Here is a 25297-nt window from a genome sequence, read left to right as displayed (position 1 = left end):
TAGACAGAACTCAGGCCTTTGGTAAGAGCAGTACATATCCTTAATAGATAAACCATCTCTCCAGTCCCTTATGGCTAGATCTGCTTCAGAATCCATATATTATAAAGGTGATGAAATTATAATATATTACCAATAAACTACAAATGGGGCCATATTAATCATTTGTCTCACGTATAATTTTGCTACAAATTTAATTTGCATCACAAGATAAATCATTTTCAATTTTCAGAGTTTTATAAGTTTTGGAGTTGTAGAAATGGGATTATATACTTGGCTAATTTACATATTTTTGGTTTCTAGTGAAATTGAACTCTTTATATTCTATTAGCTATTCATATCATTTTTCATATGTTGCCTGTGTTGAGCTTGTTCTATACTTTTCTTAGGGTGTTTGCATTTTTCCTGATGGTTAAGAGGTTTTACGTATGAATCAAAAGTATAGTCGCATGTCTTACAAAGTTGTGTCTGTCATTTAAAATGCTTTGTTAGTGTTCATCACAATTGGCTTTTACATAAATTAGTGCTGACATGTTTTCCTTATGGAGCTTCTCTGTGGTGTCATATCCAGGGAGTCCTTCCTAGTTCCAAACGATTCTAATCACTAATGGACATTATGTAGTACCTTTGCTGGTCAACTGGTTTCATTTCTACATGTCTTCTATCAACCCAAATTTTAATTTGATATTGGCTTTGATACAGGCTTTAATCAAAGGACATAGTCCCATTTACTAACAAACCTTCCCTTTCTTATTGTCTTTAAGTATCATTTTAATTATATACAGAACTTACATACATATGCATCATATCTTAATCTGCTTCAGATCTTCTATTTTGTTCTGTTTATCTGACCTTCTCTTTTAACACCAGTTCTACACTATTTCCATGATTACATAGAATTTTCTCTATCCATAAGGACTGTTAGAGATGGGGAAATGATTGGGTAGAGCACATAGAATTTTTAGGACAGTAACAATGCTCCATGTGGATTCTGTTGTTGTGGGAACATGGCCTTATTTGTCTATCCAAACCCATAAAAAGTTCAACATCAAGAATGAACCTTATTGAAAACTGTATCTTCTGTGTGATGATGGTGATGTAAACAGATGCGCCACTCCAGTAGGGATATGGGTGCTAGGGAAGCTATGTGTGAGTGGAATGGGACTGGTGGGAACCCTCTACACTTCTCTGCTCAGTTTGGCTGTAAACTTGTTCCATAAATTAGGATACATTAAATGAAACAAATACTAGACAATGCTGCTGAAATCATGGCTCTATTCCAGTGAGGAATATAAAAAGGCAAATAGAGCATCAGCTAGATTGTGTTTTAGCAAGAATTATGTTTCAAATACTTTGTTATTATACAATAGTATTTATCAAACTCTATGGTGAAGGACCAAGTTTTAGAAAATCCCCTTTCCTATAAGAGCTCAGCCATCTTTGTCTGTAGTTGGAAATCTATTTGTTACACTTGGATTAGTTACATTGTCCATTGTGGCAGAATGCCTGGTGTAAGCAGCTTAAAGAAGGAAGGTCTTACTTTATCCCTTGGTTTTGGAGATTTCAATCCATCGTAGCCAGGACAAAGTTGGACAGTTCCCATCCTAACAGCCAAGAAGCACAGAAAAGACATGGAAGGAACCAGGCTTACATGGGGTTAATTGATCTGATTTCAGGGTGAGCAGCTCTAATATTCCATATAGGAGCACCACCCATCACTCAGTCATCTTCATAGGTGAGCGATGTCAGAGCAGTGGATTCAGGCAGTAGGAAGATGATGGACTCTAGCTAGGCTCCTCATCCCACTTCACAGAGAAGACAGATAGCATGGATATCTTACGTTGGTTTCTCTTGAGTTTCAGTTCTATTGTTTGTTAGTCTGTTATATGAGAATCTAGACCAAATGACTACTAAGGACTTTTAGATTTTCAAAATGGGAGAGAGATTAGGGAATTCCAATTCTGACTTATTCACTGCTCTTATAGTTTGAATCTGAAATTTCCCCCAGTTTCATGTTTTGAATGAGTGTCCCTCCGCTGGTATCCCAGTTAGATTTAACTGTCAACTTGACACAGCCTAGAGTCACCTGAGAAGAGAGTTTTATCTGAAGGATTACCCAGATCAGTTTTGCTTGTGGGTATGTGGAGAACTGTCTTGATTGATGCCTACCGGGATGCCCCAGCCTACTGTGGGTGGCACAATTCCCCATGCTGGTGATCTTTGGCTATATAAGAAAGCATGAGTCTGTGAGCAAGTCAGGAAGCAGCATTCCTCCATGATTTCTGCTTCAAGCTCCTGCTTGAGTCCCCTCCCTGACTCCCCATGGTGATGAACTGTGACCCGGAAGTGAAAGCCAAATAAACCCTTTCTTCCCCTGAGTTGCTTTTTCTCATGGTATTTGTCACAGCAACAGAATAAAACTAGAACAACTGGTAATGTGAGTTGGGGAGGCTGGGGAGCCTCTAAGGGGTGGGCAGGTTGCTGACAGAAGGTTATTTAGAGCAGCTGTTTGAAGGTTATACCCCATCCCTGGTTCCTGTTGTCTGTACTTCCTGGCCTGCCATGATGTGAATGGCATCTGCCACATGCCTCCACTGACATGCACTGAGCTGCTCTGCTCCCCCTCCCCCATGATAGGTTAAAACTCTGTAACTGTAAGCCAACATGAATCATTCACCTCTTGTTTCTGTCAAGTATTGTGGCCATAGTGAAACAAAAGTAACTAGTATGATTGCTGTTTTATACTTGATTCATCCATTCACTTGTTCATTGTGAACACATTGTAAGTCAGTCTTTATGTTCTCCGCACCTTAAATGAGATGGGAATGAAGGAAACAGAGAGAGAAGGATTATCCTAATTCCCTGTGATTCCTTCTCACTGTGAGCCCAGAAGTCACTGAACTTGACAAGGTGATGGGAGATGAGGAGCACCGAGTAGGGAAATGTTTTAACCATTGCCACTTTGATACATTGATCTAGAAGGGGCTTCTCATCCTCAGCTATGCTGGCATATTTAACATGGAGCACCACCCTGGGCATTGTTGGTTGCTTAGTAATACCCTCGGCCTTCACCTATAGCCAACAGCATCTGTTCCCTCTATTTATGACAGCCAAGTCTACTTACTGTCTCTAAACTTGAGCAAATGTCCACTGGGAGTAACAACAACCTGGTTGAGGCTTACAACCTCCTAAGACACAGGCACTGTGCTCGATGCTGTGAAAAACAAAAGAGCAGGAAGACGCAGGCCTCACCTGGGTGGTTCACTCTAGTGCAGTTCACTCTAGTGCAGATTCTGTATCTCGAGTGGGCTCCAGGCGCCTGGAGTCTTTGCTGAAGCTCGGCTTGCTAAGCCCGGCAGTTTTAACATGGCAGATCCAGAGGGCTGGAAGGTTTGCTTTGCTAGAGACTTATCAGGTGATGCTGATATTGGAGGATCTCCCAGGGACATATTTTAGGTGTTACCGAGCTTCTGGCTACATCCTTTAGGGATGGATTACCCTCTGCATCTGTGGCCAAAAATACAGTAAAACTAATTCTTTCACTCACGCCAATTCAAGTTTTATACTTTATGAATTAGGCCTCGGGGGCCAATGAGATGGCCCAGTGAGTAAAGAGGCTTGCTGCCAAGCCTGATGACCTGAGTTTGCTCCCATGACCCACATGGGGAAAGAGGAAAACCGTCTCCTGCAAGTTATCTTCTGACCTCTACACACATACTGTGGTACATGTGGACCGCCCTCCAACCCCGCATGTGTTCATACACACAAATAGAAAATTAAAATGTCATTCTAAAAAATGTTTAAAAAGAAATGAGGCCTCAATGAACTGATTAGTCAAACCACAATTCACGGGATGTCAGAGGAAAAAAGTTGAGAATCCTGTAAGTTGGGGCAGCAGCAGTAAGGAATGAGTTTGTATAACACATTAATCTTGGCCTCCTTCTAAATTAGCAGATCAGTAGTAGTGAACGGGCTAACCCAGAAATGTGGATGTTGCTCAGTTTTATAGTTTACATGGAGCTGAAGCTTCAAACTCTGACACCAAGTTTTTACAATCTGTTAGTTTATAATTAGGGATATTTCAGTATAAGAACAAGACATGGGCAATTCACATGGACGCAAGCACACACATCTGTCCACATTCTTTCCCTCTGATCCCCTTCCCTGGGCCATCATGTCTCTGTACCTGCAGTATCCTTATGTGACAGAAATGACCCACATCGGCATTATCTGTCTGCGCTAGTGCAGAGAGGACTCCACCCAATACTATTCTGTGCAACACCATCGGTTCATCTAAGGACAGCTATTTCCGCTCCCTGTGGTGATACCAGCGAACACTGTATTTTCTCTGAAAAGTGTCACACACCCTCAGGAGGAAGTGGGGTGTGGTGTTAATGCAGCAGTAAACACAGGAGTGTTTTGCCATTGGTGTGCCCTGCAGTGACAGTTCACTCTGCTGTTTCTCCTCCTGTCTCTGACACCATGTCACAGCTCTCTGCTCACAGGAGAAGGCCTGTGAAGGCCAGGGTCTTAGTGCTTCATTTCCTGCTCCCTCAAAGGGAAGAGGCCAACCCCGAACTGGGGTCTCATAGCTTATCTAGAGTTAAATCCCTATCAGATCCGTGGATCTAGTACAGCACCTTACGACCTGGTTGGTGGTTTAGCCAATGTTTATTGAATAAATGTTTGTGTCACCTCATCTACTTGGTCAGTAGTTTAGGCTTATGAAGTGAGCCATAGTATGAGTTATTATATTTTTATTAAGAAGCACTTCAAAGGATATCTCGGGAAATCTTACAGGATCACAAGTAACTTCCCCCACTGGCCACTCATAAGCATTTTCTCTGGATTAATTCTTTGAATCTTCAGAACATGGACAGACCCAATCCCTCAGAGATTTCTAGGAGGTGGGTCTACTATATGCCTTGTTTTGACATATGTAAACATAGTCACAGAGTTTCAGACATTTGCTTAAGATGTGGAGTTGGAATATGATAGAGTTGACTTTATACTGTGGTAGTGTCATTGCAAACCTATGAGCAGCTTCATGTTTTCACTCATCCCAGGGTCCCTGTGCCCCTGGGAATATTGCCAAGCAGATGTTAGACAACGGCAAACTCTCTGTCCTGGGACCTCAGTCTCAGCTTCTCATCAGGTGCCTTTGACTTGGGCCCAGGCCCAGGTTTGGCTTACGTGTTCCATATGGTTCAGTTTTCTTCACTGAGCATCAGATTAGCATCAGAAGGCAAAGTCACAGCATCTTAGAGATAGCTTCAGGGATACTGACACAATAGCATCACAGAGATCATCTTTTCAGGGTCAACTTGACACAAGGAACAGAACCTTAAATTGTGTGTGCTCCTGTAAATGGCAGCATCTTCATGCTTGCCTTATCACAGACAGGATTGCTGGCTGCCAACATGGCCCTGGCTTCAGTGAGAGGCCCTGTCTCAAGGGGAAAAGGCCAGAGAGAGATAGAGCAGGACACTGGAATCCTCTTTTGACCTCTGAACAGGTGCACAGTCACATGTACCCAAATACTCACTTGCTTATAAACCACACACACATACACCCCCTACACACAAACGTACACAAGGCACACATTAAAGAAAACTTTGAATAAGTTTAAAATAAAATTTCTGGGTGCTAAGAAAGCATTCGGTTCTAGTCTAGATGACAATGTTAGGTTTTTGCCTATAAAATAATAATTTTTGCAGTACTTAGTGCTCACTGTTTGGAAAGATAGACATGGTAGGGTATTAAAACAAACCACAGATTCTTTAAGAGTCTTCTAATCAGGAGAGTGTGTTCCCACCCCTGGAGTCAAAGCTGGCCTGGAATTCTCTTTGACTAGTTATATGTGGCAGAAGGATGTTGACTGAGTTCTATGACCAGCCTTGAAAGGCTCAGCAGTGCCCTTCCCTCTCACCCTCTTCTAGTGCAACTGCCATTCAGACAAGCCCAGGATACTTCCAGGAGCATGAGGGACCTCATGGAGAGAGAAGCTGAGCTGGCCTAGCTGTCCCCACTGAGCCAGCTCACATGCCATAAGATGTGAGCTGTCCAACTGAGCACATCTCTAATTGATGGCAATTAATTCCGAGCAACAAATAAACGGTTGGTATTTAAGTGTCAAGGTCATTTGTTGTGCAATTAAAAAATAACTCAAAGAGCAGGAAGGATAGGCAAACACAGTTGTGACCTTCATGAGACCCAAAGGAGGAATGTAAGTTCACAAATCCTCATTTTCCTAAATATATTAAGTCTATCAGGAAAGAAACTAATGGTGTAGACCTGTAATGTCAGCTAATCAGAGGAGATTGTAGTTGGAAGTTTTTCTGTGTCCTGGCTGGTGGTTGGGACAAATCTCTTGGGCTCGTGTCTCCCAGTTATATTTGGCTTATATTAATTATAACTGCTCGGCCATTAGCTCAGACTTATTACTGACTAGCTCTTACACTTAAATTAACCCATAATTCTTATTTATGTTTAGCCACATGGCTTGGTACCTTTTTCTCAGCTCTGCCTTGTCATATTGCTTCCTCTGTGTCTGGCTAGCAACTACTGACTCAGTCTTCCTCTTCCCAGAATTCTCCTTATCTGCTTATCCCGCCTATACTTCCTGCCTGGCTACTGGCCAATCAGCGTTTTATTTATCAACCAATCAGAGCGACACACATTCAGGGCATACAGAACGACATTCCACAGCACTTCCCACTGCAGGAGATCACAAGTTCAAGTCGTGAAGGAATCCTTAAGTTCAATCTCTAGTGCTAGCAAAGAAAAAAGAACCAAGCATACCAGCTGGTTTTCATCATGAGTAAGACTGCAGAGTGAGGAAATGAAGTTGAGAGTGGGAAAGAAAACTTAATGATCTGAGACATTAATGGGGCACTTGAAGGATGGAGGACTAGAAAGATGACCATTGTGCATGGGTGTGGAAGGATGAAGACCTGGAAACAGGAGCAGTGCAAACAGAGCCCTAGAGATGGACTCAGGGTGGGCTCAACAAGTGGAGAGTTCATTCCAGGTAGCTTTTCTGTGGGAGAAAAACATTAATTAAACCCATAAAGGCTTTGAAATGTCAGACTAAGAATTATGACTTAAATCAATGAAGATTCATAGCATTTTCTTAGGCATTGGGGTAATTTCATCAGAGTGAGGCTTTGTGGCTCCATCCGTGTACGGAGGACTCCATAGGGGAGTTGTTGACACACATCTTGTGTAGTAAGCAAAGAACACAGATAAGAACCAGGGATGCATAGAACCTCAAGGGCCATCCCAAGTGACCTGCTTCTGTCATCCAAGCCATACCTTAAGAAGGCTCTATGGCCTTCAAAATAGTGCCACAATCTAAACACCACAAGTTCAAAATATAAGCCTGGGGGAGACAGTTCAAAGTCAATTATAACAATCATACATTGCTGAGCAGTTATAATTGGAAGTCAAGTTCTTTGGTTTCTTCATTCCCAAGTTTAATTCTAATTACTGTGTGTTTTCTCTTCTGCATGTTAAACATTTTGAGGCAAGTGATAGCTGTTGTGTTTTATTTGTTTGTTTGTTTGTTTGGCTGGTTGGTGATTTGATTGGTCTGAGGATTTTAAAACAGGTCTTACTACTAAATAGCCCAAGTTGACCTCAAACTTATGATCCTGCCTCAGCCTCCTGAGTCTTTGGAATATAGACAAATGCAAGCATGTCTAACTAGCTTACTGTTTTTGTTGTTTTTATTGTTTTTGTTTTATTTTTCTTACTCTTCTTTAGCACTGAGAATCTCCAACTAAACTGTAGCAATGAAATATTTTCCTTTTTTAAATTTTAAAAATTTGCTAAGTGCTAGGGAGTTGGCCCAGTCAGTAAAGTGTTTGTTATGCAAATATGAGGACCTGAGTTCAGACCCCAAGCACTTGGGTAAAAAAAATCTTAGCATCATGCCTGTGTTTGTAATTCCAGTGCTGGAATTACACAATAAGAGACACAATAAGGAAGATCCCAGGGACTTGCTGGTCAGCCAGTCTTGCGAAATTGGTGAGCCCTGAGTTCAATGAGAGATCCTGTCTCAAAACAATAGGGTAGAGAACAATTGAAGAAAATAACCAGCATCAGCCTCTTGTACACACACACACACACACACACACACACACACACACACACACACTCACACATGGGGGTGGGGGGTGGAGATCATGTCATTCCAGCCATTGAGTTCATGAGAACATGAGTCTTCTGCCTATAGCAAATGCTGGGAGCTTTCCTTGCAGTCCACTTCCTCTACAACTCTTTTGCATTCCATTTGAACATCATGTGTCTTTACAGGTAAGAGGAATACGTGAGCAAAACACCAGTCTCCTCAGTTCCTGTGACCTAGTTCACATCTACTGCCAACTCTATCTGACTCTATATAGCATCAAATCTATAAGCCAAAGACAAATTTGATCATATCTAACAGGGAAAACAGTGAGTTTGGAAGAGTGAAGATCCTTCAGAAATTCCGAGTATACGTAATGATAGTGTTTTTCAGCTTTGATAGCAAAAACATGGAAGACTGCATGAGTGAGCCGCTATCTATCATGATAAGTGCTAAAACAAGATTATCGAATCAAAGGGTTATAAGTACTGTATGAGAGATATATGTAGGGTTTTATGAGGACATGCTAGCAAAGCGCAGACACAGGTCACATAATTCAGCCAATATGTGCCCCTAAAAGACTGTTTTTCCCTCTCCTCCTGCCCCATTTGATACAAATCAATAAAGAGGAGAGAGACTATCAGAAAATGTATCAGAGTTTTAAGACTAATAACTAACGTTTATTGAGAGTTTAGCGGGTGCCAATTCCATTCTAAGCACCTTTCATGTGTTTGCCCATCTAGTTCTCACAGCCTTTTGAGAGTGCTAATGGTAACAGCAATGCTTTCAAACGAGCAAACGGGCTTAGAGAGGTTAAATAACTCCAGCAGCCGAACTCAGGAGAACATCCATCTTCCGCCTGAGACAAGTGCTGGGAAGTCTCCTTAGGGGTGCACTTCCTCTACAGCTGTCTGGGCTCAGTTTGAACATCAGATGCCATTGCAGGTAAAAGAAATACACAAGAAGAAATGATGTGCAACGTTACTTTTGAGAAATAACTTCTTTGGCAAAAATGCATTGTATAGATGAGATGGGGGAATTTGCTGTGGAAATGTATAGAATCCAGTCTTGGTAGAAAAGACATTCAGGAACTATATATATATATATATATATATATATATATATATATATATATATAGAGAGAGAGAGAGAGAGAGAGAGAGTTTTATATATTGTTATATATGTGTGTGTATATATATACATATACATACACACACACACATACACACACACACACACACACACACACACACATATATATATATATATATATATATATATATATATATATATATATATATATATATATGGGGGTGGGGGACTATGACAGAGTATCTCCAGAATTGGGTGAAATAAGATATTCCAGGGACAAGGTAAAGTTTTGTTCAAAGTCTATAGCTGTGCAACAGCTGTAGTTCTGCTGGATCCTAAGATGGTTTGGGCTGCAACATGGAGATGTCAGGGAACAAGAAGTGGCCAAGATCAGATGAGTGTGGGGATGCAATCTGCCGCAGTGTGTGAAAAAAGGGTGGTGTAGAATTAAGCTATAAAGAAAGGGAAAGAGGTGGGGCAGAGATCATGGAACTAGGTTGTGGAGCAGCGGGAGCAAGGTAAAGTCAAAGCAGAGACCAGTACCATGACATTAGTCACTGAAGTGGAAGAGTAAAAGAAGGGGCAAGATAGCTGGAGGGTAGTGGGAAGGGACTTTAATCCCAGTATTTGGAGGCAGAGGCAGGACGGTCTCTGGGTTCTAGGCCAGCCAGGTTTACATTGTGAGTTCCAGGTCAACCAGGGCTATAGAGTGAGACTCTATCTCAAAAACATTTTTTAATTATAAAAGGGGGGGGCAGATTTGAATGGGAAGATGGCACATTCCAGATGGTTCTGGGTGGGTACATATGGAGATCCGCATATGGAAACAGGAGGGAGGCCTGCATGTGTGACTCTATTGCTCAGCTAATATGTGGAAGGACTTGATCCCTGCCCTGTCAGAAACAGCTTGGCCTATCAGTCATTTCCATACACATGTGTTGTGACCTGTAGGACTTTTATGGGTGGTGAGGGAAGATGAAATTGATGTTTACAGTTCACCAAACAGAACTTTGCAAGCCCAGTTCTCAGGCATCCTGTGTCTCACTTACATTTGTTTGTATACAAGAAATTCTCCTATTTCAATACCCAGGAAATTTCCCCTCTTCTCTCCATGAGTTCTGAACCCCCAAAAGGAACTCACAGAACTTTTTTATGTTAATTTCATCCCCCAGTGTTCATCATAGAGCTTCTTTATTCTTGACATATATGTCCACATAATACCTGCACTATCTTCTAGACGTCAACATGTATGTCTTATCATGTCACTGTGGCCAGACCTTCAGAAATGGAGCTTCTGACTAGGCTGGAAAACAGACACTAGCATTGAGTAAACTGTCAAAATGCTCTGGGTGAGGACGTAGAATAAATAAATCCGGGGAAATACACACAAATCTGCATCACTTATTAAATAAGACATCACAGCTACCTACACAAGACCTCCAGGAGAAGAAAGGGTTTCACTGCAATTTCCTTCCACTCTGGAATAGATACCCTTCCACACTGTAACACTAACCCTGGCAGACTCGGAGATTTCCATCTATTCCTAAGACGGATTCATTTTGAGCTGCTGCTGCCCAGTTAGGAGCCTAATATAGCCCATGACGAGTCACCAGAGGTTAGGGTGGTAGTAACGGGCTCTATGAGTTAAGGATTCCTCCAGGTGCAAGTCAAAATGGCCTTCTTACCTTTACTAGTGTAGGGTGAACTGGAACAAGAGAGAGGAAGCGAGGATATTGCTTTATTACTGAACACTAGATGACAGTTTCAGACCTACAAGAACGTACAAAGAAGCAGGCAGAAAAAGCAGAGCTGGGGAGACAGGACCACAGATAAAGTGCTTGTCCCACAGTCACTAAGACTGGAGTTCAAATCACCAGCACTCACCCGAAAGCTAGGCAAGTGTGGCAATAAGCTGCAATGCTAACACTCAAGAGGCTGAGATACGGATCCTGGGACAAGCCGGCTAGCTAGAGTTGCAGGAATTCCTGAGCTCTGGGTTGAGCCAGAGACCCTCCCTCAACAAATAAAAGTGGAGAGCAATCGAGAAAGACACCCAGTGTCAACTCCAGGCCTCCCCATGTACGTGCACACACAAGTACATGTACCCACATGAACATCCATATATACATACATGCTCATCACTCACACACATACATACATGCAAGAAAATAACTATAAAGGAAAAGGTGTTTAGTTGGAGTCAATGGCAGAGCAAGCAGAGATGGAGCTGCAGATGAAGATTCAGACTAGGTGCTGATGAGACGGCTCAGTGATAAAGAGCGTATGCTGCTCTCGTGGAGGACCAGAGGCGGGTTCCCAGCACTCGCACTGGATGGCTCGTAGCTGCCTATATCTCCAGCTCCAGGTGTTCAGCTCTGTCTCCTGGCTGCCTTGGATATGTGCATGCGGTCACACAGACACACAGACACACTGACACACACGTAAATAAAAATAATCTTTTAAAATTAAAAAACAGAATTACACCAACTCTCAAAACCTGTAGCCAACACTGTGGTAATTTCCATTTAAAGCTCCGAGAAAACATATTAAAAAACCCTGGAGTTTATGAAGTACTTTGCCCTTAGGATGAGACACAATCATACAATGGTCAACGGTTTAGAGGTTTTTAAAGTGGTTCGAACATTTAGTAGCTTAATTGCTTGTGTCTGTTTAAGTGTGTGTTTGTCTCTGACAAGAGCAAACCATATTGAAAATATCCAAGATAAATCCGGATCAGCTGCTAACTGCTGAGAGCCAGTTCCTGACACACATAAATAGACTACGTAAGAATGTTGTGGTGTCATATTTAACTGGTGTGACTAAAATAGACTCGGGCTTTATACACTCATTTTCTGGTAACTGTGTTTTGGGCACCTACTTGAAGAAGCAAAAAGTTGGAAAATGTTTGCCTTGCTGGCCAGCTATCAAACATGACTGTTAGACTGGGCAGAATTAACCCTTGGTTCTCCCTCTCAAGGTTAGCCACAGACCTTCCAAAGAGCTCTTCCTCTGCAAGCCAGTGTGCAGTTAAGGAAGGGTCCAGCATTATGCTTCTCGGAGAAGGACAAGCACATTTGTTTAGATGGACAGCAGGCCCCTTGGAAGTGCTGGCTGTCCAAGATAAAACACTAAGTGGAGATGGAACACTAAAAATAATACGTCTTAGGGCCCCAGAAACACAGCGCTTGTCTTTTGTCATTTTTCTAGGGAACAGCCATGTCACCATTTCTGCGAATTGGTTTATCCAACTTTGACTGTGGTACCTGCCAGTCTTGTCAGAGCGAGGCTGTGAACCCCTACTGCGCTGTGCTTGTCAAAGAGTATGTGGAGTCAGGTAAGTTAATTGGGGTTAGGGTGGGGGAGGAAAAAGAGGGGGTGGTGGCTAGGCTAGACAAGCATGTGCGAGACAAGACCTTCCATGATCTTCCAGGACATCTGATGGAACTGAATTTCACAGTTTAGGACACCAGTACCCAGATACTTTCTTAAGGACTCAGGTTTACTGATGGATTTTGATCAGATCTATTTCATTGTGTCATATTTCCCACATAACCAGAGATAAGGAGAATATTAAATTGGGAAATTAGATAAGAAATCTAGTGAGGAGTATATTATGTATTACCTGTACTAATAATTCACTCTTTTCAATGACTACAGATAAATTAAGCCTGTCTCATTCGAGATCTTGGGATCAACTCTAAAGACTGCTTATTGTATCATTGCCTCAGCTGAGAAGGGAAGGAATCAGCTAGCATTCTACATGAATAAAAGAATATTTCTGTTTTATTAACTCTGACTGTATACAGGCAGTTCATAATGAGGAAGAAATTTAGGTCTAAGACTGATTTTGTGGGTTTAGAGAGCTCTGTCAAAACAATCCCATTGGGCTAGGAATCCCTTGGTGATCCACACTTCTTCATTTCAATATTCTTAAGTCTCTTCCAAAGGAAAGATAGGAAGCCATTTATCCCAAGATCCTCCCTGCCTAATTCTATATTCCTGCATACAGAAGGGTAGTTGTGGAGAATGTATCTCATTTACACACACACACACACACACACACACACACACACACACACACACACGCACACGCTTGTGGAGAGCCACTGTGAGGGCCCTGGGGCTAGAGCAGACAGAAAAGCACACTGAAGGTGTCTACAGGGAGGAGGGCCCTCCCTTCAGACTTTCCAGTCTCACAGAGGAAGACTGGTGGTGAGCAAGGCTACAGTCTACAGTGTGATGACTGGCAAAGACGGCTGAGAAGATAAAGCTCGGCAAGAGGAGAGGGGAGCCAGAGAGCTGAGCATTACTCTCAATAGGGCGCCCCTCAAAGGGTCTCTGTCAGAGGTTGAGAGTGTTTGTGGACACCAGAGAAATCCTAGGCATGCATTGAGAGCCTCTAGCTGGAAATTGTGAATTCTGGGATTCCAAGTTTTATCATGCTGTGTCCCCTACCCCCATCTCCCTTCATGTTCACTTCATCTCTCTAGCATCTCCGAGTGCATCAAAGCCTAGGAGACCGTCTGGATGCTCTTGATTTCTCTTCTAGCCAGAGTTCTCGACTGTCTTAAAAGTGAAAATGCCGCTTGCTCCCACCTAAACCCTTTCAAATGTCACAGCCATCTTTGAAGTGTAAAATGGCTGAGTTTTTCAAAGCTGCTTTTGACTTAATGGGTCTTGTAGATTGAGTCCTCTTTTCAGCCTCAGGTCTCACTGACATTTACCTCCTGCCAATCTTTCTTTTTCTCTTTCTTTCTTTCTTTCTTTCTTCCTTTCTTTCTTTCCTTTCCTTTCCTTTCCTTTCCTTTTCTTTTTTTCCCCTTCCTCTTCTTCTGGCCTTGCTTTTGAACTTGATCTCATCAGCCATATGGATCAAAAGGCCCTGTCAGAAAAAGAATAAAACCGTTTTTCCAACAGATTGGCCAGTACAGTGGGCTTTGGACATTTATTGGGGGGGGGGGCGTTACATTCCGAAAAGAAATCACTCTAACATTACCTAACTAAAATATTCCTTCTCCAGAATTTAAATAGGTTACCATATTTAGGGTGTGAGGTTGCATTTTTCATGATGAGTCAGGGGAATGGAAGCAAACAGGAAACAGTGCTGTCAGCCTGGGACCCTTTGAAAACAGCAGCCCTCACTATACACACACAGACAGGAGTGCTGGTTAGTTTTAACTATCAATTTGACACAGTCTAGAATCACCTGGGAAGAGTGTCTTAATGAGGAATTACCTAGAGTACGCTGGCCTATGGGCAGTCTTTGGGGAATTCTCTTGACTGTTAATTGATGTAGGAAGACCCAGTCCATTTTGGTGGCACCATCCCCTAGGGAGGGCTTCACGAACAGTGTAAGAAGAGGGAAAACTAGTCAAAAGCAGGCACTCAAACAAATAGGCTTGCAAGAATGTATTGCTTTCTGCTCTTGATTGTGGTTGTGCTATGGACTAGCTCCCTGAGTTCCTGGCTTGACTTCCCTTTAGTGATAGATAGATTGTAACCCGGGATTTCAACCCAAATAAACCTTTCTCCTCTAAGTCACTTTCTGGCAGGGTATTTTATCACAGCAACAAAAAAGAAACCAGAACAGCAGGATTCTGAGTTCTGGTCTACTTTTTAGGTAATTCTTAACCTAATGGCTCACTCCTGGATGCCTGCCCTTCTCCAAGCATGGAGAAAGGTTACAGTAAAAAGGAATAATTTAATAGGGAAGATTAGAGACTATGATCAATAATATCATCATTGATTTTCAAAGATCCCAATTTATCTTTCATTTTTTAACCTAACCATGAAAATCCCCCCCCACTTCATAGGAGCTCATGAGTTCCCAAGCCCAAACTGGGGAGCTATTGATAGGGTTCTGAAGGAGAATGAGTCAGTTTTCTTTAAAGGTGTGGCTCCTGGTAGGCTGACCAGGCTCCAGTAGATGTCTCTATACCAATGAACATCTGGAGAATTGGACTTGCTGGAGTATTTACAAAAAGGAGAAGGAGGAGGAGGAGGAGGAGGAGGAGGAGGAGGAGGAGGAGGAGGAGGAGGAGGAGGGACTCAAAGTTGGGAGGGAGCAGGGTGTGGAGGGTGGATCAGAGGTGGAACTGGGAGGAATTATGAGGAGAAATGAAGGCAGAAACTATCATGATACATTGTATTCATGTATGAAATTCTCAAAGAATTAATGAAAATATATATTAATTTTTAAACCACTTTCTTCCTATTCAATCCTTAACAGTGCCATAGTTTATACCTCTACTGGCTAAATTTCCCTAAAGTTTGAAATTTCAGCTTTTTCCACTCTTCGTATATCCTCAAGATAAATATGAGCTACTGCTAAATGCTCATTTGATTTAGCCTCCTGTGTTATAAAAGAATGTCAAAATAACTCCACATTCCTACTTTAAGCAGATTTGTTTTTCTTTTGCACTACCAATGTTTCTGAACTGCTAAATATGGCATTTAATGGGCTTATTCTCCTAAGAAACAATCAAATACTGATACAGTTCTCTGCTATTGAAATGATCAAGACTATAAAGCAGAGAAAATCCATTGTGGGTAGATGTAATGAAATGACTCAATTCCTTTTGTAAACCCTTGTCCCTACCAGGCAGCTTGTGGGAAAGATTCTTGTAAAGAAATCCACCCGGTCACAGCTCCTGTTCCTGTGAGCAGGACCCTCGTTTCCCTGCCTGTCTTCACATGCAAGTCTGCTGTTGGCTTTGCTGGTCCTTCTGCATCCCTTGCCAGCCTTTGCTTAGGGTACCTCGGTAGTGTAAAATGTATCTTCAAGGATTAGAGGAGGAAGCTGAGTGTGCAGACACGTGCCTGTGATCACAACACTTGAGAGGCTAATGTGGGAAGAGAGAACTCAAGGCCAGCATGGGCCACACAGTGAATTTGAAACCAACCTAAGGCTATCTAGTGACATGTTGCCTAGAAGAAATGAGGGGGGGGGGGGGAGAGACAGAGAGAGAGAGAGAGACAGAGAGAGAGACAGAGAGACAGAGACAGAGAGAGAGAGAGAGAGAGAGACAGACAGACACACAGACACACAGAGAGAGACAGTGAGAGAGAAAGAGAGAGGAGAGAGAGAGGAGAGAGAGACAGAGACAGAGAGACAGAGACAGAGAGACAGAGAGAGAGACAGAGAGAGAGAAGAGAGAGGGAGACAGACAGACACACACACACACACAGAGGAGAGAGATAGAGGAGAGAGAGAGAGAGAGAGAGAGAGAGAGAGAGAGAGAGAGAGAGAGAGAGAGAGAGAGAGAGAGAGAGAGAGAGAAGAGAGAGAGAGAGAGAGGAAGAAGGAAGTAAGGATTCATTTTGTTTTAAAGGCTGCTGTTTCTGTGTGTTTATGGCAAATAAATTTTTTTAAAGGATTCCTTATGAGTTCAACTTATGTCATTGTGTCTTTCATATAAATTCAGTAGTTTTATGGGGACTTCTCTTTTATTAGATGCCGGTGGAATTAATCAGTCATATAACCAAGCTATCATAGAATAAGAAAGGAAGGTTTTAAAAGGCATCAAAGCTGGAGTTTTTTGTTGTTGGTGTTGGTTGATGTGTTAAGAGGAGATACATGAATGTGGTTGTGTTTCTTGGGTTTTTTTTTTTTTGTGATTTTCTGAGACGTGGACTTGCTACCAAGCACAGACTGGCTGTGAACCCTCCATCCTCCTGTCTCAACTGCTGTGTGCTGGGGTTTCAGGTCCACCACCATAACCAGCCATAAAGAATGTTTTAAAGGTTATTTCCTCAGATGCTCACCCTCGAAGTGAAGCAACGAAACATTGAGTGGGAAGGAACATTAGTAGAACATAGGTAGTTCTCAGATGGTTGCTGCTTAAACTGTCTATATTGAATTTATAAGATGCTATGTGTTACCTTGCATCTAACCATGGACCTGTCTTGTTCCGCCCTGGATTGTCTCAGTGTGAGTTACTTGAGTCTTTGCCTCAGAATTATGTATATGAGAGCAGGGGGAATGGCACTCACTATTAAATGGAATTGAATTTGCAGAAGAGTAACGGAACAGTATTTTTCTCTTCCTAGAAAATGGGCAGATGTACGTCCAGAAAAAGCCAACCATGTACCCACCCTGGGACAGCACCTTTGATGCCCACATTAACAAGGGAAGGGTGATGCAGATCATCGTGAAGGGCAAAAATGTGGACCTCATATCAGAAACAACTGTGGAGCTCTACTCCCTGGCAGAGAGATGCCGGAAGAACAATGGAAGGACAGAAATATGGGTAAATATTCTGCAGTCTAGGACTGCTGGACGTCAATACACAGCACCATTCACAGCCTCATTTAGCCAACCAGCACACTCTGCATTTTTAAGCCTTATTTTTTTTAAGGTTATTTCTTGGTTTACTTGTATTTCAAGTGCTCCCAGATTATTTTGAATTTTTATTTTATCTTGCTTCTGTGGTTATCGGCTGTTTTAAAATAAATTTCTTTATTTAACAACAACAGCGATGACAAAAGATTTTTCTCCAATTTCCCACTCATGTCCATCCTGGCTATAAAAACCACGCTGATACTCCCTTTGTGCTTCCCATGCTTGAAAGCGTTTGCGAGGTTTTCCCAGTCATTCCCCAGTGCTTTATAAAACATGGCTTTCTAATCGCTTCCTGATTTACTTTCCTCCATCACCACTACTTTCTGAATGGTGATAATCTCGTGGGGACCAAGTTTCACACTTTCCTTTGAAAATGGGCCTCAAATCGCCCCTGATGGTTCTGTTTTTGCCTCCATTTTTACTATGCCAGAAATATAAAAATGATGGTGTCCATTCTTACGGCCTAAAGCACTTCTCTTTACGTTAATCAGTTTACGTTTGTGTGAGAATTCATAGCTATTCCAGAAACACAGCTTTGTTACTGATAGCAGGGGCGCTGTCAGTCTTTAGAGTTCTTTGAAGTCTTGGTGATTTGCACAAGGTCACACAGCCAAGAAATGACCTCTCGATGATTTCAAACTTAACTCTGGGTTCAATAGACCATTTCCTGCTGTCTCTCCCTTATTACAGGCAACCACTGCAGTGATGACCAATAATGAGTCACTTTGAGTCATAGCTTGTCTTAACTATGTATTCCACTAATGATATAGTATGATGGTTGTACATATATTTTACATGTGTTCATACATTTGTATATATACATACATATATTCAAATGTGTGTGTATTATATAAATATTTACATAGATACTCTAAAGGGGTGATATCTATGTCCTTTTTAACCTCTGTGTATGTCACATTACATGGTATCCTGCATAAGCCTTTAAAATGGTACTTTGCTCTGGTATCTTCTACATGATACTGTTTAAGTTTTATATATGTATAATATACATATAGTACTTGTTTAATTATATAATATATAGAATATATAAATACTATGTATATACTTATTCTAAAGTATATACCAAATAATTTAATAATTACATATGCATATTCAATACAATATATACAACATGCATATATAAAACTTTCAAGAACAGCCTAATTAAATTTTTCTTTAGTCATCTTACAAATGCTTGTGATAGAAAAAGGATACTCCATGGAATATACCCTGATCTACCTAGATGAGTAGCCCACATAGTAAGCAAGAGAAAGAAAGCCCCTCAGAACAGGATTTATCTTTACTACCTAAGACCTACTTTTTCAAGTGAACAAGTCTGGGCATCCAGGATTCTTCTGTCATGATTGATATCTAGGGCTATGCTCTTCTTATACTCTTCAGTAAGTACCCTGCAGAAAAACAGTCTGTTTTTTAATTTTCTTTCTTCTGTCTTTTTGTTGTTATTGTTTGTTTTGGTTTGGTTTGGGTTTTTTTGTTTTGTTTTATTTTGTTTTTCAAGAGAGGTTTTCTCTGTGTAATAGCCCTGGCTGTCCTGGAACTCACTTTGTAGACCAGGCTGAACTCAAACTCACTGAGATCTACCTGCCTCTGCCTCCCAAGTGCTGGCATTAAAGGCATTTGTCACCACCACCATCCGGCCTTTCTTCTGTCAATTTTGATCCCCAAGTAAATTGAGTGAATTGCCAAGGCATTCCATAAAAGGACAACCACTGTCCCAGGTACTGCACAATTCTGCTGATAGTGAGCATCATGATGATGATCTTGAGTGGAGAAGAGCCGAGATCTTTTCTCTAGTGGAAACCTGCCATCGGCCACATAGCTAGTTAGGGGGTCCTAGAGCTGGAGCTGGCTTCCCATTCTGACGATGTTTCTCTCCTTCTCTCGCCCAGTTAGAGCTGAAACCTCAAGGCCGAATGCTAATGAATGCAAGATACTTTCTGGAAATGAGCGGCAAGTGACATTTCTTCTTCCTGTTTGGGGGTGAGGAGGGCATGGCCTGTTCAACGAAGGCTCATTTTGCTTCTGCAATATCCTAGAAAAGAATTAGGAGAAAGGAGAAATACAAAGAATTCTATTAAAATTCTCAATGGTGCTCAGGCAGGAATTGAAAACAACTGTTTTGGCTAGACAAACAGAACAAATATGAACACATGAGCATGGTATACATGTAAACATAAAACATTTACAGAGCTGATCTTTCAATGGTGTAAATTCACATGCCTGGTGCTTTTATAGTCTCTGTTTTAGTTTGGGATTTAATATGAATACAAAAGGCTGCTCTTGCATTGCTGTGTGTAAGCACATTGCCTATTTATAAACAATGTTCTATACCCAGCATCCCACTATCCTACATACAAAATAAGAAACTGAAAATATCTTCTGTAAAACTAGTATCAAATGTGAAGGCCTAAAAAAAAAGGAAGAAAGAAGAAAGAAAAGAAAGAAGAAGAGAAATGCATTGCCAAAGAGTTTCAGTTCCATGTCGCACGTAAACTTGGGTCCCGGAAGTTAAGCATACAAGCACTGTGCTCTGGGTGCCTGTGCCAGTCAGTCAGTACTGTCTCTGTGATTAAATGCTACTGTTTATCTTAAGCCACAGAATAAGCATGTGAACTTGATAACGACAAACTGTTTTTAGTAAATTGTTTTTACTTCAGGTTCAGTATCACTTATCCAAAAATGCTTAAGACCAGAAGGGTTTCAGATTTTGAATTGTTTGGGGAGTTGGGGGTATTTGTTATTTGGAGATTTGAATTAAAATCTAAACAGAAAATTCTTTTCTATTTCATATAAGTGTTTCACACCCACCTGAAGATAATATTATATAACATTTCAAATAATTTTGTACATGAAGTAATGCTGTTTGTTATAGAAATTTCTAGTTGTGTATTTTATCTGTGCTCAAAATATGTTTAGCATTTTGGATTTTGGACTTTGGGATTCAGGATATTCAAACTGTACCAAGAAATGAGTTTTAGTTAAGAGATTTACACTGTTTTTATTTAACATATGTAAGTCCTAAGATTCCCAGATTCATATAGCATTATGAGTCAAATAGGGAGCACTTACCAGGTATTTGGAAATATTAAGGCACGGTTATTAGACTTTTTAGGTCTGCTAATGAGGTTATAGTGTGTTATATGTGTGCTTTGTTTTTCTCGTTGTTCTAAAAAAACAACTTAAGGAAGGATTTGTTTGGTCTCAAAATTGAGGAGATATAGTCAACCATGGGGTGGGGGTGGGGGTGGGGGTCATGGCAGCAAAGACTCAAAGCTGTGCGGATTCTAACTCATTGGTGATTAAGTCCAAGTCACCAGTAACACATGAGTGCCACCTTACAGAAAAAATAAAGCACTTCCCCTTGGAGTCATTTAGTCAAGAGTGAGTCCAGATTTGAATTCTCTACTCCATGCTCTACAGAGTCTTCTGTCGTCTGTCTGTTGAATGAGTCTGATTCTGTGCCTGCCTGAATGCTGTCTTGTGAATCTCTCCCCGAGTCTGTGTCTGTGTCTGTGCCTGTGCCTGTGCCTGTGCGTGTGCGTGTGCGTGTGCGTGTGTGTGTGTGTGTGTGTGTGTGTGTGTCTGTCTGTCTGTCTGTCTGTCTGTGCCTATGCGTGTGCATGTGTATGTGTGTGTGTTGTATGAATTGTGTATGTGTCTGTATGTGTGAATGGTATCTGCCTGAGTGGTGTGACTGTCTGTCTCTAACAAAGGGCCTCATTCTGTCTTTATTGAACAGCATAGAAATCATCACATGGGGAAGGAATGGGATGCTTTACAGACATCTTTGAGTTTTAGAAGAGATTAAATCACTGACTCCAACTGATCCCAGCTAACACAGACAGCAAACATCATTATTTATCAACCAATGTCCATTAATAGTTGCTTTCAACCTTTATAGCAGATTCTAGGAAGTTGCTTTCAACTTCTGTATTTGCTGCATTACTCTGGGGCAAGGAAGAGTATGTAACTGTAGCTACGCTTTAGATTAGGTTGTAAAAGTTGATTGCGTGGGAAATCCAAGGCAGGTAAGTTTGATTGTTACATTATTCTCTTAAAGGCAGGTTAAACAAAGAGGTTGTGTGCACAGTAGGATATCAATCTTAAACGATCTCATGGTGTGTTGTTAACTCTGGCTGTGAGGTCCAGGAACAATTCCAGTGTCTTACAAAGTAAGAGATGTTTTCAAAATATGGCATCATCATACAAGGCAGCTGATCACTTGGTGTCTTCAGTCAGGAAGCAGAGAAAGATGAAAGCTAGTATGCAGTTTAAATGCTGGTGCTCAGCTTGCTTCCTCCTTTTTCTCTTTTCTTAGTCTGGGAGCCCAGGCTGTGAGGTGGTATGGTCCACATTTGGTGTGGATCTTCTCTCCTCAGTTAAACCTCTCCAGAAGCACCCTCATGGGCATTCTCAGAGGTGTGCCTCTTAGATAACTCCAAATCTAGTAAAATTGACAGTGAAGACTAACCAGAACAAGGTCACCTCCATCAACTTGAGATCCAAACACATCCCTTTAATCCAGAACATTACCTCTGGCATCCCAAATGCCCATAACCATCTCAGAATGCACTTAGTTCATCTCCAAAAACCCCCTAAGTCTTAATAGTTCTAACGTAGTTCAGAATCCCAAAGTCCAAAATCTCTCCTGAGAATCAAAGCAATCTCTTAGTCATGAACCCCTGTAAAATCAAAAGGCAACTTATATACTTACAATATATAATGGCATAGAATAAACATTCTCATTCTAAAAGAGTTTTAGGGACATAGTAAAGAAATAACAAGATTTAAACTCAGCAAGGGAAATACCAAATTATGTTTCCGTGCAGCTCCACATTTGGCATCTAAAGCTTTTAGTGGCAGTATCTGGCCTTAAATAGGCTTGGTTAGCCCTTCCCCGATAATTCTGTTGCCTGCACGTGTAGCCTGCCTTGGACTGTTCTATTCCGTGCCTGTTGCTTTCCTTAGCAGACATCCCGCAGTCCTGCTATTTCCCACATCCGGGAGTCTCCATTTCAACTTAGGATTCTTTATCATAGCTTCATGAAATGGGCTCTCAGGGCTTCCTTGCAGGGAATCCAACCCTGCCAGGCCTTGGTGGCTTTCTGGAACCTTGGTGCAATCCTCCAGGACCCCATAGCTCGTGTGTGCTTACAAAACCAGCACCAAGTAAATAATTCTGACAAATTCTATGTTTGAAATGTAGCCTGCCTCATCCACAGCTCTTGAGAGTCTCTGTGCACCTTTTGCAGACAAACCTGGTGGAATGCCTGCCTAGGCAGTTGTTTTCCAACAGGGAACCCCTTCACAGCATTCTCTGTTCAAGTTCTCTCCTTTCAAAAGAGTTTAGATCTCTGCAAGTTGAAGCCTTAAATGGGTGGGTAGAGTCTAGTTGGGCAGGGGCAGAGGTGTGTACTTTCCCATTGATCCAGTACGAGCCCTAGGGCAGCATTGGTTGAACCACCTCTTACTTATTTAACTTCATGACTAGATTATAAGCTAGGCACATAAGCAGGAATACATAATAATTAGATGGCTTGGTTGGGCTCCCCTGGACATTCAGTAGTTTTCAATTCTATGGGTTCCTAGATAATAGCTGTTCCAAAGGCCTATCTGCCTTCTGACAAGTTCGTAGTTCTTGGTTTCTTGGGGTATCTTACCCTTCTTTTCCACCTTGAAGGTGGACCTTGGCCCAGTATGATTGATGGCAGTTTCTTCTGTCTGTGTGCTTTAGGATGCAGCTGTTTTCTCTTCCTCTTCCTCGGTCCTAGAGAAAGTCCCTCCCTTTGTCAACCTCATGCTTCATCCCTGGCCCATCAATACACTTCCTCTCTAATGTCAACTTTCCCTTTTCTCTGTGGTTTCCTCCTGATTGCTAAGACGTCTTTTCCTATTTTGAAAAATACATATATTAACCTTTTTGCCTTTCTGGGTATTTCTTTTCTCTTTCCCTGACATGACATTTCTGTTTTATTCATTTTTTTTCTTTTCTTAAGACATAATGTCAGGTGGCCTGGCTGACCTCAAACTTGATATATAGCTGAGGATGACCTTCAACTCTTGATCTTCCTGCCTCTACCTCCCAAGTGCTAGGACAGGATCAGAGGTATGCATCACTGTACTGGTGTTATGCTACAGTGAGAATTTAACCTAGGTTTTTGTGAATGAGAAGCAAGCACTCTACCAACTGAGATACAGCCCCAACCCTCCCTGGCAGTTCTTGAAGATATAGTTCATACATGTTAGTCATTCTTTCTTCATTGCTCCTTTGGGTTTCCCCCATTTTTTCCTTTTATTGGAAATAGGTTATTTTTCTTGCACAATATATACTGATTATGGCTTCCCCTCCCTCTGCTCCTCTTAGGTCCTCCCCTCCTCCCTCTCATGCAGACCCACCCCTTCTAGATCTCACTAGAAAACAAAGAGACTTCTATGGGATGGCAACAAAACAAAGCAGAATAAAATAAAATATAATAAGATGAAACAAAAACCAACACATCGGGATTGGACAAAACAAACAGAAGGAAAAGAGCCCAAGAGAAGGCACATGAAACAGAGACCCACTCATTTACACACTCAAAAATCCCACAAAAATACTAAAGTGGAAGCCATAATATATGTGCACAGGACCTGTAGAGTAAAAAGGGAGAAGAAAATATATATAAATAAAATAAAGGTTAAGAAAAAAATGAGTTGTTTTTTTTTTTAAAAAAAAAGGAAAGGCCCTGGTATGACATTATAAGACAAGGAACCTCCAGATTCCTTTTCTGTTGACCATCTGGTGCTGGGCATGCAGCCTACCCTTAGGAGCAGTTTGTTTCCCATAGAGGAAACTCAGTTTTCATTTGGAAGTGATCATCAATCAGAGACTGCTTCTGGGTTAGGGATGGGGCATGTACCCAACTCCTTTGATTCCTAAACCTTTAAAGTCCATGTATCTTGATCAATTTGCTAACATCGCTTTCTCTGAGACATTGAACGTGCTGAACAAGTTCCAATTTTTTCAGCCTTCAACTTCTTTGACATTTGTCAATGCTGAAAGAGTCTTTTTTTAAATCTGTAAGTATTCAATATTTTCTCTTACATGCTCAGCTTTCTCTGCTTGGTTTCTTTAGTAATTTATTTTCCTAGATCCCCAAACCATCTGAATCTATATCACACCCTGACTCTTCTAAATAGCGCTGTTGTCTGTGTGTTCTTCCTGTCTCCCTGGCTTAGCTGTAGATGCCCAATGGTTAGGAAGAACACCTCAGAATTCTGTAGAATGCTCAGCACAGAAATTTAGATGCTCAGGAAACACCAGTGTTTGATTGACTGAAAACAAGTCAATTAAATAAAAGATCCAATTAAATAAAAGATCTGGAGTTGTTTGTTCAAAAGAAATGGCCAAACAAGTCATTTCAGAGATAAACACTGCCAATACCAAAAGAATTAAACAAAGCCTATGTTTGTACATAGGTATCCCCTTATAATGACTGAAAAGATTAGAAATTAAGGAAGGAGTAAGGAAAAATTTGTTTCTGAAATATTCTAATGTTTTTAGTCTAACATATAGAAGGTTATATACATACATAGATATAAATAATATAGGTATAGATTTAGATGATAGAGGTATATATACATATTTATAATAATACAGTTAGGGCTCTAGAATATACATTTTATTCCACAAATTACAAATGTCTTATACTTTCATTCATTCCATTTCATTGCCTCTG

The 25297-nt window shown here is 41.2% G+C and overlaps 1 protein-coding gene across 1 annotated transcript in view; it reads left to right on the top strand.

Moving 5' to 3' along the window:
• The first annotated feature begins 12429 nt into the window (after positions 1-12429).
• Positions 12430-25297, top strand: part of Prkcq (protein kinase C theta) — an 80175-nt gene continuing 67307 nt past the window's right edge. Inside the window, exons 1-3 of the mRNA XM_059263507.1 lie at positions 12430-12551; positions 17267-17466; positions 19469-19529. Of these exons, the coding sequence (XP_059119490.1) occupies positions 12434-12551; positions 17267-17466; positions 19469-19529 (379 nt within the window). The 5' untranslated portion in view covers positions 12430-12433. The remainder of the gene's footprint in view (positions 12552-17266; positions 17467-19468; positions 19530-25297) is intronic.

Source organism: Peromyscus eremicus, chromosome 5 (assembly GCF_949786415.1).
Source record: "Peromyscus eremicus chromosome 5, PerEre_H2_v1, whole genome shotgun sequence".
NCBI lineage: Eukaryota > Metazoa > Chordata > Mammalia > Rodentia > Cricetidae > Peromyscus > Peromyscus eremicus.
Note: the sequence above shows the minus strand (reverse complement) of the source record. Positions and strands in the feature narration are given on the sequence as shown.